This window comes from Hippocampus bargibanti, linkage group LG12 (genome assembly GCF_051943395.1).
Source record: "Hippocampus bargibanti isolate YZ-2025 linkage group LG12, ASM5194339v1, whole genome shotgun sequence".
In the NCBI taxonomy this organism is placed as follows: Eukaryota; Metazoa; Chordata; class Actinopteri; order Syngnathiformes; family Syngnathidae; genus Hippocampus; species Hippocampus bargibanti.
In genome coordinates, this window is record NC_142745.1 from 10,021,327 (window position 1) to 10,037,005 (window position 15,679).

The window sequence follows — 15,679 nt, forward strand, 5'->3', positions numbered from 1 at the left end:
CACTTAACTTTTCCTCTTGTGCAGTTCTGGACAACACGGTCGAGGCCCTGTTCAACATAGGCGCCACCGAGCCGCCTTTGATTCGCCCCCAGCTCACCTTGCTGCACGACTACAGTCAACCTCTTGAGCGCTACGATGACTACGAGGACGATGAGGGCGAGCTGAGAGCCGAGAGTAATCTATCTGAGAAGTTTGGTGCGTATTGCTCAAGTTATTGAGCGTTTGTTGGCCATCACTGTTGTATCAAACTTGTTAAATGACGTCCCTCTCTTTGGTTTCTTCTTCTTCCATGTTAAGTACTTTTTACCTCTTACGAAATGATTTTAAGTAAAATGAGAGGAGCCACTTCTGTTGCTGGTGGAATAAGGTTGGCTATGTTCACACCCACAACGGCAGAAAATGTCCAAACAACCAAACTATGTGCAGCTGCAAAAATTTCCAAACAAATTCAGGCTCAAGGTGTATGCTCACGACCACACACTTGATTGGTTAGGTAACAAAACAGTGCTTAGAGTAGCCTTTGTCAAACTCTTGAGCAGTTCTTCATCAATGATATGACTCTAAGATGTCTCAGCGGGGTTCAATTAACGCACCTTTTGCTCCTGTCGGAACACACGGAGGCCACCTAGCACACAGGAATGCTGATGCTAAAGCACCCTGACAGCAGTGACGACAGCAGGAAGTGACTAGCTCAATTTTATGTTGCCGTTTAACAAAGTGACAGTGGAAGTTCAAATGATGCCATTTGACAAACGTTGGTTGACTGGTGACTTGCAGTGTGTTTGGATGACACTTTCGGGAATGACTGCAGTCTGACGTGTGAGGACTGTTCGAATGGAGGAAAATGTAACTCCTGGAAAAACGGCTGTGATTGTCTCGACGGGTGGATGGGATTAATCTGCAACCAGAGTGAGAACACACATAGCAAAATTGTCTAACTATGCTTTTTTTATTGTTGCAACAAAAATGGAGCTTTCCATCAAATGTTCCAGTAAGAAACTGTTGTGTTTTAACTGCCACAGCGTGCCCCGCAAACTATTTTGGTCAAAACTGCTCCTTCCCCTGTAAGTGTAAGAACGGAGCCAGTTGTGATCCCATCACCGGGAGCTGTCGTTGCCCGCCGGGTGTCAGCGGGGAGCTCTGCCAAGACGGTGAGTTTTACCATCTTCTTTTTCCTCCATCGTCCTCCATCTTCAGAGGTTTGATTCGCATGTTTGTTTTGGCCACGGTGAGTTTTAACTTCATTAAAAAAAAAGAAACACACACACAATGGAATGATTTTGTTTGTGTGTGCAGGTTGTCCGAAGGGCTTCTATGGCAAACAATGTCGTAAAAGGTGCAACTGCGCCAATAACGGGCGCTGTCATCGCACCTATGGAGCCTGCCTGTGTGACCCCGGCCTCTATGGACGCTTCTGCCACCTCCGTAAGACCAACTTAACTGCCATTCCCAAATTTATTCAGGAATTCAAAATATGACATGTAGCGCATTGCCGAATTTGTTCAGGTTTTGTTTTTTCTTGCGGAGGACTGCCGATAAAGCGCTGATCAGACCTCTGGCAATGTTTTTCCCTTCCACGAGGTGGCAGCGTTTGATTTTGTACAGCCGCCCACATTTCAAGCTCAGATGACTCCAGACCCATATTGCTTCAGATTTAACTATTTTTTTCCTGATGAAAGAAGATCGTATAAGGTTTCTTACGCTTCATTGAATGTTTATGTAGTCCTAAAACTCAATATTCTGTGGGTCCTGCAATTTGAGTGAAAATGACAAAAACCCTGGCACTGGACTGGACACATTTTTGCACATCGTCTGGTAGTGAATGAGTTAACCTGCCAATAAATATTTTAACCCTTTCTGGAATAGAGGTTAAAACAGTAGAAAGCTTTTCTACCCACACCATGTGTATCAGCATTTCATTAGCCCATCCTTGATCTTAGCCTGTTCTTCAGCTACCCTCAGCAGATGCTTTTTGAAAAAGTCACACATACAACTTTTATTATATATGACATTTGAACTGCTCCTTCTGCAAGTGTCAGTGCACCTGATCTAATTCTTTCGGAAACAATGCCCCTAGTTGGAGGCATCAGAGCGATTTTTTTAATGCAATTATGCGATTAGTTGACTTGAAGCCTCAACCAAGAATGTGGAGTATTAAAGTTGACGTGTAGAACCAGAAAGAGGTGTACTATCTCTGTCGGGACATTGGATAAATGTGCAACATGAAACCTGCATTGTGTTCAATCCAACAATGCTATTTTCCTCCTGCAGCTTGTCCAAAGTGGACTTTCGGCGCCGGCTGTTCCGAGGATTGCCAATGCATCCAACATAACACTGCCGAGTGTCACCGTCGTTACGGCATGTGCATTTGCAAACCTGGTTACAGAGGCAACCATTGCGAGGAAGGTAAACACTTTGTTGAAAAAAAATATTCATCCTGTACTGTACTTGTTATCGCATGTGAGCAGCTGCTCCCCCCCCCCCCCCTACAGAATGTGGGACGGGTACGTACGGCAGCGGCTGTGCAAAGATTTGCGCGTGCCCGACCGGGGTGTCGTGTGACCACGTGAATGGAGAGTGCCAACAAAAGTGCTCACCGGGTCATCATGGCGACAGATGCGAACAAGGTGACAGGGCCCACATAATTAATGTTCAGTTGAATGGTGACAAGTGTCCTCACACCTTCTACTTACAGTCAACAGAAATACAGAAAAACAAAGTCAAAAAAATAAATTAAAAAATACAGACTGAAATGTACTTTAGTATAAAATTGAAAATGATTTTTTGTTTCCCCATTACATTTAAATACCTGTAGTCTCTGCACACCAAATGGTTTCTTATAATCTACGTCTTTAGTGGTCGTACTTAGAAGGAAAAAATGCTGGAAAGTTTACAACAAACTCAATTCTGAAACAACAATCAGAAGCTGTTGGAACCTCTGCTTGAGCAAAAAAAAATTGCCTTAGCTTATCTTTAAAACTGCATATTCAGTTTATGTATTTATGTGTTTATTTATTTACTTGATTATTGTGTATTTATTTACTTATTTATTGTGTATTTAGTATTTATTGTTTATTATTTATTTATGTACTTATTGTGTATTTATTATTGTTTATTATTTATTATATATTATTTATTATTTGTTATTGATGCTGATTGCCGATTATTTAATATTTATTATTAATTATTATTTATTTATTTATTTATTTATTTTATCCATTTATTCATTTCTTTCATTATTTATTTATTAACACTGCACATGTTAAAAATGTTTTTGCTCAAGTAAAAACTCCAACACAAGACAGTACCGTACTTGCCACAGATCATTCTTATATCTCATAATCATAATAATCATAATAATAATAATAATAATCATTATTATTATTATTATGATTATTATTATTATTATTATGAAACCATTGATGCAGAATATCTCATTTTCCAGCCAACATTTCCAACGTTCATACTACCCGCTTCTTGTTCCTTCAAGTCACTGATAAAGTAATATGGCCTTTTTTTAACACTGTGAGAGATTAAAAAAAGCCTCAATAACAACAAAATGTGGTCAGAGAAATACTCCCCAAAAGTCTAGCTACTTGAAAAATTCAATTGAAGTCCAGTACAGTAACAAGGTATTTTTTGTGCCATTCGTTAGACTGCCTCGAAGGAAGCTTCGGCGCCGACTGCAGACACCCTTGTAACTGCAGCGGCGCCCCTTGTGACAAAGTGACGGGACAGTGCAAGTGTCCAGCCGGCACTTCTGGGATCCGCTGTGAGAACGGTTAGCTGATCAAGTTAAGCACTGCTATATATAATATTGTCAAAAACAAATCTACATTTTGTAGTTTTTTTACCCCCCCCCCCCAACAGTGTGCCCAGAGGGTTTTTGGGGTGTGGGCTGTTCAGAAAGCTGTCCCATTTGTGAGAATGGCGGCGTCTGTGATAAAAACAACGGCTCGTGTCACTGTGCCGCTGGCTTCATGGGCACATTCTGCCGCAGCTGTGAGTACCGTGACCTTTTCAAACCATCACCCATGAAAATACAACAATAAATAAATAATGAGGTTTATTTTATGTAACGTATTTTCCGGGGTATAAGGTGCACCCAGAAGCCTTGATTTTCTTCAAAAGATGACCCTGTGCCTTGTAGGCCGGTGCACCATACATGTGAAGTTATATTGAGCCACAACACGTTTCACAACTACTGTCAGCAGCCACTGACTACATTTCCCCCCATAGAAGAAGTTGTAGTCTGTGATCCATGCTGGTATATGTAAAATGTCACCCCAGCCTCTACTGTAGCGCCTTATAATGTGGTGTGCTTCATATTTGGACAATGTTTATATATGTATATATTACATTTGAAAAACTTTGGGGTGCATCTTATACTCCAGTGTGCCTTATATATGGAAAATGTTTGAAAATACGGCATTAGTTGGGGGTGCGCTTCATACTCCAGCGCGTCATACACCGGAAAATGCGGTAATTGACCTTTTGAACATTTATGTGTTTACTCATTTATTTGAAAGTATTTCTATTCACTGCTAAGAAGCAAAATATTATTTATTTCACTAACTTTAAGTCGAAGTCACGCGATTTTCCACAGCAATCATTTCACTGATCTTCAGAGTAATCTTTTTTTCACCAAAATCATTTCAATCATTTCCCGGCAAATTGGCGTTTTCATGTTTATTATGTTTGTCAGTCATCATAAGTGCCTTCCATGCTGCGTCCGAGAGGACAGTAATTTCATCTGTGCTGTATGTCATGCATATTAACATATTTGACAATAAAGCCCACTTTAACTTTGACTTTGAAAGGTGAAAAATCATTAATGTGACTAAAGAAGTTTTTCATTTCAATGAATCAGTTAAAAAAATATATATCACAGAAAATTGACATCCACACTAAAGGAAACTCTCATCTTGTGATGTTCTTCCCATAGCGTGCCCAAGCGGCTATTTCGGTCAAGGTTGCCATCTGAAATGCATGTGCGAGAATGACGGACGCTGCGATGCGGTTACTGGGCGCTGCACTTGTGCTCCTGGCTGGACCGGCCACAATTGCAAGAAAGGTAGAAAGCACTCGCTTAATAAATCACATTAAAATGAAACTCAAAAAGTTCTCAATCTCCCTTTTTTTTCTTATTTTTGTGCCAGCGTGCGACACAGGGCGCTGGGGGATGGACTGCGTGGAGAGCTGCAACTGTCAAAATGGAGACGGTAGTTGTGATGCGGTGACAGGCCAGTGCAACTGTGAGGCTGGTTACACTGGGATCCAGTGTCATGAGAGTAGGTGCTACAAGGAACATACAATAGTCACACCTGACACCGGTGTTAACATACAATTATTGTAAACATGAAAAGGCTGACAAATGTTAATCAGTTTGTGGTGTTCATTTGTCAGAATGTCCAGCGGGAAGGTTCGGTCTGGGTTGTCGTCATCTCTGTCAGTGTGACAATCAAGCACTATGCGACCACGTCAGTGGTGCTTGCACCTGCCAAGTGGGATGGACCGGAACCTTCTGCGAAAAGCGTAAGAGACTCCCTGCTCACTGTTTAGTCATTCTTTTTTTTTTTTTTCTAAGTTTGCAGAGCGTACGTGTCAATCATTGTGCAGTATGTCACAGCGTGTCCTCAGGGCTTCTTCGGACTGGATTGTCAGAAGAAGTGCGCATGTCAAAATGGCGGGCGCTGCGATGCGGTCAGCGGGCTCTGTTTGTGTCTCAGTGGCTGGATTGGACCATTCTGCAACCAAAGTGAGTGAAATCACCAAATGTGTGCAATAACAGATTACACTTTAGTCTAAAATTGATTCAGTATATGATTTGGATTGGATTGGATTTACCTTTATTAGTCTCGCAGTGGAGAAATGTACATTTCACAGCAGCAAAGTTATGAGGAAGATGAAAGGAATGAAAGAAGTATAAAAACAAAATACATGAGCTACTGGAAAGGCAGATTTGATCATTTATTTATTCGCTGCAAGTTCCTCCAAATGCACTTTTTCAAGAGTTGGTAAGATGTGTACAACTATGATGAAAACTATTAATTGATTCTGTTTTTGTGTAAGGGTGCCACATAAAATGTGGAAATAGAGAATCATGGTGGATAAGAAATAGCCGCTTGGGCACGCTATGGGGAGAACAGAACAAGATGAGAGTTTTAATCTTTTACAAACTATTTAAAAAAAAAATGTGTGCGGCATTTCGAGGGAAATGTTAACCATTTTGGGATGGCGCTTGTCACCAAAAGAAAAAACGAAATTAATAAACACGTAAACATCTCAAAATGCTTGATGAAAATATATATAAATGTCATTCTGTAGCGCTGTGACTAAAAGTCAATGCTTTTGAAGGTTTTAAAAATGTCTGAAAATATATCACATTAATAAAAACATATGACACTAAAATTTGAACATCTCAAAACCTCCTTTACACCTTCTTACGATAAGGTATGGTGTGTAAAATTTTGAGATGAAATATTTCATGTAATCTGTTTTTGAATTTGGTTTATCACATAAAAAGAATGTAAGGTCTAATGATCAAATGTGAAAATGCCAAGTGTTTTATTTTCAATGCATTTGCAGAAAAAAACACACCTTTTCACTCCGCAGTATGTGAAGAATTCTGATGCAAAAAAATAAATCAATTGGTAGAAATCCAATATTTTGCTTCTTTATGTGTATCACTTTACCAAAGTGGACTTTTGATGACCAGAGTTCATGAGAAGGTAACCATCTCCCTTCTCCTTCTCATTGGCAGCATGCCCGAGTGGTTTTTATGGCGATGGCTGTAAGCTAACCTGCGGTTGCCATAACGACGGCGTCTGCCACCCAGCCAGCGGGCTGTGCACGTGCACGCCAGGTTGGAGCGGACCCAACTGCACACAAGGTGAGTGCACATACATATGATGGCACCGACATAAACATTACATACCTTCCATTAAATACAGAAAGTACAAAATATGTAGAATTAAAATGATTTTACAATGTAACATGGTTTGTTATGTAGACAATATTTATGTATTTGAATTTGGGCACTTAGAAAATACAGTATTTGAAAGTCGGCAGACATAGAAAATATTCAAAAGGGGGTAAATAGAAAATATTCTGAACTCGGCCGTTCAAAAATATTCGAACGTGGGCACTTAAAAAATACAGTGATACCTCACCTTACGAACTTAATTGGTTCCCAGAAAGCGTGTGTAAGGTGAAAAGTTTGTTTGCCAAAAATTTATTTCCCATAAGAAACCATTAAAAATGAGAATAATATGTTCCCAGGTCACCATAAAACCTTTTTTTATACTAAATAAGCCTTAAAACCACACAAAATATACCTTATTTTATGTATAATAAATGTGCTATTGTATTGTAATTAAAGAAATAAACTGTACTGTATAATAAAGTCGTTTTCTTTACCTTTGTGATGGTCATTGATGTAGTTGAGTGAAGTTGTTGTGCTTTCTCGGCGATAAGACCCTCATTCACACTGTCCCTTGCTAGCTGTTTTTCGTTAATCCAAATCAACAGAAGTTTTTCAACCTCTTTTATTGCCTGAGACCATTGCTTAGACAACACAGAAACACCCTTAGCCACACGTAGGAATGGTCGACTTGGCATACTGGCAGTGGGACGCTATGTCACACAAACACACACCTTGTTCGTGTTTTTTGATGATCTCCTTCTTCTGCTCTATAGTAATTTTCTTTAATGTCTTCTTTGGCTTAACACTAGCCTGTGATGGGGTCTTTTTCGGTCTCGTAATAGTAAAAGTACTCCACTCGATAACAAACCATGTCTGCACTCAAAGAAAATGGGTGTGGAAAACTAGTCCGCCAGCCAGCATGGCGCTGTGTGGTTTGTTTCTTCTGCCGAAAACTTTTGTTTGTATGCCACGATTATATTTTCGTTCGTAAATTGTTTTTCAATTTAATGTTCGTAAAGCGAAACATTTGTGAGCTAAAGCATTCGTCAGCCGAGGTATCACTGTACTTATAAAATATTCTGAACTGGGCACTTGGAAAATATCTGAATGTGGGCACTTAGAAAATATTTGAAAGTATGCACTTAGAAACTATTCAAACATGGGCAGTTTGAATTTCACTCTTGAAAAAATGTGAATATTTTCTATCACTATTCTGATTTTTGGTCGGCTACAGAAAATAGTATGGTACATTCTTTACTTTCTATTTTTGACAAAGTGTTATTTAGCTTCAAAAACAATACAACTATTTCAGAAAAAAAATAATAAACACAATTATGGAGTCAATAACATCTGTGTGTTTTCTTCCTAGAATGCCCAACGGGATTCTATGGGGCCGAATGTCAGCACCGCTGCTTGTGTGAGAATGGAGCCAAGTGTGATTCAAACAGTGGAAAGTGCGCCTGTTTGAGCGGATGGACCGGAACTGCCTGTGAACTAGGTAAGAGGCAGTCTACAAATAGAGATGAGTGTTATTTCCATTTTATTTGGAGATGCGTGCCTATCCTCCAGTCGACTGAATACTCTTTAGATGCCCAACAAGCGTGGCTGTGCTCCACAACAACTGCCAGATCCTCCTCTGACTCAGCTCATTACTCAGCTCAGTGTGTGTTCTTGCAGTTACATTTTATGAGCAGTTGTTACTTATTTCACTGATTAATAACACTTGGTACTTATTTAACCGGATTGTGAGCAATTTATAATGGCAATTCCAATTCTATGATATCAAAGAAAAATAAATAGATAAATAAACACATACAAGAATAAATGAATTACTGAATCAATAAACAAACAAAACAAATAAATGCACACACAACACACGAATGAATGAATGAATGAATGAATAAATAAATTTCAATCCACTGAACCAAACCTTCCGCGCCCACACTTGAACAGTGTTCAAACAGTCTGCCATGTATGATTTTTGGAATCTGGAAGGGAACTAAAATAACCAGGGAAAACCCATACAGGACCGAGGAGAACATGCAAACACCACACAAGAAGAAGTTTGAAGTAAACCTTTGATTTATAAAGATGATTAATAAATAATTACTTCCATCTCTAAATGAAAGAATTGCTACACGTTCGTGTATTTAAAGTAAAAAAAAGAACTACATTACTCAAATAGCTTTTACAAATAATTAATGTAATAATAATGTAATGTAAAAATAATAATATGACAAAATTAATTGAAACAAATATATTCAGACATAAAAAAGATGTTAACATTTTAATAAAAAAAAAATACACAACTATTTCAGCCCAGTTAAATGAGGAATTCATAGTTAAACCAATGCAATAAAATCAATGATTTGATTTTAAAAACACAAAAATAAATATACAAATATACGTTTGCAAGAAAACTATAAAGGAATTAAAACAAATGAACTAATGACCTAATATAATAAAAAAATACAAGTGCAAGTAATTTAGCATAAAAAATCAAGCTGAAATGTAACTGAAATGAAGCATGAATCAAAATGACTAAAGAAAAGGTCATAAAATCCATGACTTCAAATAACCTTGTCGATCAGTACTAAATAAATAAACACGGCATGCTACTTATCAGTTCCTTAAAGTTGTTGTCGACATCAGCATATATTTATTCATATTTATTTTTGTATGTATGTATTTCCTTAGTTTAGATCCACAGCTTGTGCATGATCCACATATTTGGTGTTTAGTTCATGTGAAAATTCCTAACTGGGAACATTTTGGAGCCGCCTGCAGGAACTCTGCGCGTTTTGTCAACCTTGACTCGTGCATGATGTATTTTTCCCTCCACAGAGTGCGTGGACGGACGCTTCGGGACCGACTGCCAGCGCGAGTGCGAGTGTGAGAATGGCGGCCGGTGTGACAGACGGACGGGACGCTGCAGCTGCATCGACGGCTGGAGGGGGGAACGCTGCCACCAACGTGAGCGTTTGAGCTTTTGTTGGTGTGTCTTTTGGGTGTCTGACGCCACTTTCACTTGCATCTGCAGCATGTGAGCCGGGCTCGTTTGGCCTCGGGTGCGAGGGGAGGTGTCGGTGTGCGCATGGGGCGTCCTGCCACCACGTCACGGGCGGTTGTCAGTGCCCGCCTGGCTGGAGAGGAAAACACTGTGACAAAGGTGCTCCAATTATGCAGAAAATATTTTTGTATTCGTAAAAATGAGCAAAAGTGTGCATTTTCAGCTAGGGCTTTTATTGAACAAATAAATGCATTTAAACTTAAAAAAAAACAATGATCAACCTCATAATTATTTATTTTTGAATTTTGATGTAATTTTTTAACTACTGTATTTAAAAGCAAGGAATATTACAAAGATGTTTATTTTCAAAATGAAAACAAATCAAAAGGACAATTGTGTTTTTCAATGTGGGTGCGGGGACCTAATATGCTCTTGAATAGACGCACCTGAAAACTTGGACTTACCCCCATGCAGCCATTTTAAACAGCACACCCACCTTTGTAGATGCAGACATGGTTGTATCTTCTATTTTATTTATTTATTATATTTCATTATGGAGTGTGGACAGTTAATTTTTAACACAAATGTATTTAGGAATTGAAAATATGACGTACGGCGCCATTTCCGAATTGGTTCCGGTTTTGTTTTTTTCTTCTTTGGGTGCCGATAAAGGGCTGGCCATGTGCCAAGGTGTCGGACGTTTCGCTTCTCATCCAAGAGGCTTCGTCAGCTAACTAAAATTATGCTGGTAGCCGGCCCTATATAAATCCCTAATGTCCAGAGGTGGCGGTGCCAGACCTCTGCACTGATAGGTCCCTGCTCAAATGTTGGGGGGAGCAAACGACCGACACCTTCTAAGAAGTACAGGTGACGGCTGAAGAAACCTTTTCATGTATGTCTGGCAGTGAATGAGTTAATTGATATGTGTGCATGCAAATCCTGTCGATTGTGAATTTCTCCATTCCAAGATTTTCCTTATCTTCTTAACTTTCTTGTTTGCAGCCTGTCTGCCAGGTTCTTTCGGTCCGAGCTGCATGCGGCGCTGCAACTGTTCTCCAGGCGTTTCCTGCCACCACGTGTCGGGAGAGTGCGGCTGCCCGGCCGGTCTCACCGGCAACGGCTGCGAGCAAAGTGAGTTTTCATCATTGCTCGGATTGAAGGCCGCACTGTAGAAGTTGATGTCAACATGTGACTTTCATTTTGATGCCAGTTTGCCTCCCTGGAACATTTGGCCCAGACTGCAATGAGGTTTGCCAGTGCTCCCAAACCAACCAACTGTGCCACCCGGTGTCTGGATCGTGCTATTGTGCTCCGGGCTTCTACGGACCCAAATGTGATCAAAGTAAATAAGTCACCTCAGTGGCATCAGTTAGCTTGCTAGCAGACGTGCACATACTAATCACTTCGGCTTTCAAGCAACCTGAATTATGCTCTCAATCATGATGGTGGCAGCACATTTCACTCCAAGCAACTGTTTGGCACATCCATTATTTTATTTTTTCAGCATGTGAAATGGGTCGTTATGGTCCAAACTGCGAGCGGGAGTGCGACTGTGAAAACGGCGCAGTGTGCTTGCCTTCCACCGGTGCCTGCCAATGTTCCGCAGGCTTCATCGGCGCTCGTTGCAACATCAGTGAGTCCTAAAAGAACAAAACAACGATAATACTATCATATCTATATTTTGAAGATGAAGGCGGTTTGATTGTTTTTCATGATGACAGCGTGTCCCGACGGCCGCTACGGAGCCGACTGCGCTCAAGTGGCCTTCTGTGCAGTCGGAGCTCGGAACCACGCGGTGACTGGTCGCTGCGTGTGCCCGCCTGGATGGAGAGGAGAGCGCTGTACACACAGTGAGTCACGCCTCACACAGTGCGTATTATATATAATATATAGCTAGCTAGCTAGACAGATTGCGAGATCGATTTAGGCATCCGTTGATCCATCGATAGGATCAACGGATGCACATGAGATACACACGCAGAGCGCCGATGCGTATGTGGAACTGTCGCGGCTTGGAATTGAAGCGGATTTACGTGTGACATAAGATGTGAGACAATCTCTTTCGTCAATGGATGCTACAGCTTCGTGTTTACTTTCAACATTTAGCTTGTAGCAGACGTTCACATTTCACTATGACGTCCTTGATCCACTGGTGAAAAGGATCGTCTCCTATTTCGAGAACTGCTTCATACAACAAAGAGGGTGCAGAAAGTGCTTAAGATTGATTGACTGTCTGTGTTTTTGTGTTGTGTCACGTTATCTGTTATTTTGTTGTTTGACTTCAAGATTCGGTGTATGAGTTGCATCGGAGTATAAGGTGCACCCCGAATGAATGGTGTATTTTCAATTTTTACACATGTATGCCGCACCGGACTATGAGGCGCACTTTCAATGAATGAAAAAGTGAAAGTGGCTGCCTTTACAGCAGCTCCTGTATTTTGCTTTTCTACTTCTTCCTTTCCTCTTCCTTTCATAATGTTGCTGCTGTGAAATGTAAATTTCTCGACTGTGAGACTAATAAAGGCTAATCCAATCCAATTCAATCCACACACAAGGACAATTTAGAGTGGTCCATTAGCCTGCCATGCACATTTTTGGAATGTGGGAGGAAACCTGAGTACCCATAGAAAACCCACAAAGGCACAGGGAAAACATGCAAACTCCACACAGGAGTGAAACAATGACAGAAAAAATGCCTTTTACTTCTATTTAATAATGGCATTAAGAATTTGTGTACGCGTGTGTGTTTTTTTTGCAAGTCAGGTTGTCCTCCAGGCTGGTTTGGCTCGGGCTGCTTGACGCGTTGCAAATGCAGCAATGGGGCCACATGCAACCCCGAGACAGGAAATTGCACGTGCGGTCTGGGATGGAGTGGACGACACTGTGACATCGGTAACAAATTGCACATTCCTCAACTATCAGAAAGAGCATTCACTCTTCTTCTTGTTCATCTTTTCACGTTACAGCATGCCCAGCAGGTACGTTTGGTGCCGAATGTCAGCTAATGTGTGAGTGCCAAAATAACAGCACGTGCGACCGAATGAGCGGCACTTGTCACTGTGCGCCAGGATACTATGGACATGCGTGTGAACACGGTGAGAAAACGACACTATATTTATTATACTTATATATATATATATATATATATATACTTATATATATTTATTACACTCATAGGAATAACCATGTTCACCTATTTACACATTTGTTGTTCAAGATTTAGATCCATCCATTACTGTGATACCTCAGCTTACAAACTTCATTGGTTCCTAGAAAGTGTGTGTAAGGAGAAAAGTGTCTTCCAAACATTCATTTCCCATAGGAAACCATAAAAATGAGAATAATCCCTTTCCAGGTCCCCATAAAACATAATTTTCTACTAAATAAGCCTTAAAACTACACAAAAGATACCTTATTTTATGTATAATAAATGTACTATTGTATTGTAATTGAAGAAATAAACTGTACTGTATACTAAAGTCGTTTTATTTACCTCTGTGATGGTCGTTGATGTAGTTGCCTCTTGATGATATCCGAGCGAAGTTGTCGTGCTTTCTTGGCGATAATACCCTCACTCACACGGTCCTTTGCTAGCTGCTTTTCGTTAATCCAAATCAACAAATGTTTTTCAACCTCTTCTATTTCGTCTGTGTAAGCTCTCAGTCGTACAGGAGTGGTCCATCGATGAGAAGGTTTCTTCAGCCGTCATCTGTACAAAAGTGAAGGTTTCGGACGTTTCGCCTCCTATCCAAGAGGCTTCATCAGCGAACTAAAGTCTGACTGGTCGTATCGGCCCTATTTATATATCCCTAATGTCGCCGCCATGCCTGGACATTAGGGATATATAAATAGGGCCGATACGACCAGTCAGACTTTAGTTCGCTAACGAAGCCTCTTGGATAGGAGGCGAAACGTCCGAAACCTTCAAAATTGTACAGATGACGGCTGAAGAAACCTTCTCATCAACCATTTCTATTGCCTGAGACCGTTGCTTAGACAACACAGAAATACCCATAGCCACACGTAGCAATGATCTTCTTCTGCTCGACCATAATATTGTTTTGTGTCCTCTGAACACTAGCCTGTGGTGGGGTCTTTTTCGGTCCCAGAAATGCAAAAGTATCCACTTGATAACAAACCACGTCAGCACTGAATGCACTCAAAGAAAGTGGGTGTGGAAAAGTAGTCCGGCAGCCACGGTGGCGCTGTTCGGCCGTGCGCTCCGTGTGTTTCCCGAAAACTAATTTGTATGCCAAGATTATATTCTCGTGAATTTAATGTTCGTAAAGTGAAACGTTCGTTAGCTAAAGCGTTCGTAAGCCGAGGTATCACTGTATTATATGGTTAAAGTTTTTTTCAATGCATTTATCAACGATGCCAATTACATCAGAGGTTATTATTGATAATGCTTTCGGTTTCCCCAGCGTGTCCATCGGGTCTGTACGGGACGCTGTGTCAGCTACAGTGCGACTGTGCGGCGGGGGCCTCTTGTGACCCGGCGACCGGTCAGTGCATTTGTCCAGCCGGGCGTCAAGGCGCTCGCTGCCAAGAATGTGAGTCATCATCATCACAATAAAGCAACCAAAAAGCTGCCCCGTTGTGGCTCACTCCTATGGCGATTGTTTGTCGTCAGTGTGTGAAGAAGGCACATACGGGCACGGCTGCGCTCGAGTGTGCAACTGCGAGCGCGACGCTCCGTGTGATCCTTTCACAGGAAGATGTCTCTGCGAGCCCGGAAGGACCGGACCCAAATGTGACCTCGGTGAGATCGCATTTGTTTGAGTCTCTGACGATGTTTTCCAGATTTTTTTTCAGTTAAAATTTAAATAAACAAATACATAAAAACACACACACATATACACACTGTACATCTAGCTAGCTAGCTATCCCACTAGCTTTTAACTAGCTGTCTAGCTAGCGAGCGAGCTAGAGAGATAGCTATCGAGCTCGGTAGATGGGGAGCTATCTACTGTATTTATATGTATGTACGGTATGTATGTATATTTATTTAAACAAATAAATAAACAAATAAATACACACACTGTACATCTATTTAGCTACCCCGCTAGCTAGCTGTCTAGCTAGCTAGCGAGATAGCTATCTAGCTTGGTAGCGATCTACTGTATTTATGTATGTATGTATGTATGTATGTATGTATGTATGTATGTATGTATGTATGTATGTATGTATGTAAGTATGTATGTTTATTTAAACAAATAAATAAACACACACACTGTACATGTATCTATCTAGCTATCCCGCTAGCTAGATAGATAGATAGCTATCTAGCTATATAGCTCGGTAGCTAGGGAGCTATCTACTCTATATGTATGTACAGTATATATGTATGTATATTTATTTAAACAAACAAAATAAATACAGTTTTAAACTTGTGACAGAATGCAGAGAGGATCGTTTTGGTCCCGGCTGCACGCAGAGATGCCAATGCCAGCACGACGCTCGCTGTAACCCCCGCAATGGCCATTGCAGCTGCACGCACATGTGGATCGGATTCTCTTGTCAGGAAGGTGAGTTCCATTCTTGGAAGGTAAGTACAGTAAATTCCTTCAAATGTGACAGACTTCTCGATCTATACTTTCGATGTGTTAGGAGGACCAACACAACTCGGGAACAGCACGGGAAGCTTGGGAAACTGGTTATAGCGCCGCCGCGTGCATGTTTGTTGGCTAGCTGGATGAACAATTCGAAGACTTTCATGAGATGGGACACAAAAAAAACCAAAA

General features: G+C 40.7%; 1 protein-coding gene across 5 annotated transcripts in view; it reads left to right on the forward strand.

Annotated features, from left to right (window-relative positions):
- Positions 1 to 15,679, forward strand: part of megf6b (multiple EGF-like-domains 6b) — a 63,799-nt gene extending 48,120 nt beyond the window's left edge. For 3 of the 5 annotated variants that reach the window (XM_089011203.1, XM_089011204.1, XM_089011206.1), the window contains 26 exons: positions 25 to 195; positions 778 to 909; positions 1,023 to 1,151; positions 1,297 to 1,425; positions 2,272 to 2,406; positions 2,493 to 2,627; positions 3,656 to 3,781; positions 3,871 to 4,002; positions 4,946 to 5,074; positions 5,160 to 5,291; positions 5,407 to 5,535; positions 5,630 to 5,758; positions 6,764 to 6,892; positions 8,295 to 8,423; positions 9,770 to 9,898; positions 9,966 to 10,094; positions 10,938 to 11,066; positions 11,146 to 11,277; positions 11,440 to 11,568; positions 11,657 to 11,785; positions 12,699 to 12,827; positions 12,902 to 13,030; positions 14,360 to 14,488; positions 14,569 to 14,697; positions 15,335 to 15,463; positions 15,546 to 15,679. In XM_089011203.1, coding sequence (XP_088867329.1) covers positions 25 to 195; positions 778 to 909; positions 1,023 to 1,151; positions 1,297 to 1,425; positions 2,272 to 2,406; positions 2,493 to 2,627; positions 3,656 to 3,781; positions 3,871 to 4,002; positions 4,946 to 5,074; positions 5,160 to 5,291; positions 5,407 to 5,535; positions 5,630 to 5,758; positions 6,764 to 6,892; positions 8,295 to 8,423; positions 9,770 to 9,898; positions 9,966 to 10,094; positions 10,938 to 11,066; positions 11,146 to 11,277; positions 11,440 to 11,568; positions 11,657 to 11,785; positions 12,699 to 12,827; positions 12,902 to 13,030; positions 14,360 to 14,488; positions 14,569 to 14,697; positions 15,335 to 15,463; positions 15,546 to 15,598 — 3,341 coding nt within the window. In that variant the 3' untranslated portion in view covers positions 15,599 to 15,679. Of the gene's footprint in view, positions 1 to 24; positions 196 to 777; positions 910 to 1,022; positions 1,152 to 1,296; positions 1,426 to 2,271; positions 2,407 to 2,492; positions 2,628 to 3,655; positions 3,782 to 3,870; positions 4,003 to 4,945; positions 5,075 to 5,159; positions 5,292 to 5,406; positions 5,536 to 5,629; positions 5,759 to 6,763; positions 6,893 to 8,294; positions 8,424 to 9,769; positions 9,899 to 9,965; positions 10,095 to 10,937; positions 11,067 to 11,145; positions 11,278 to 11,439; positions 11,569 to 11,656; positions 11,786 to 12,694; positions 12,828 to 12,901; positions 13,031 to 14,359; positions 14,489 to 14,568; positions 14,698 to 15,334; positions 15,464 to 15,545 lie in introns of those variants that run through there. The other 2 variants (XM_089011205.1, XM_089011207.1) reach the window with 2 other exon arrangements.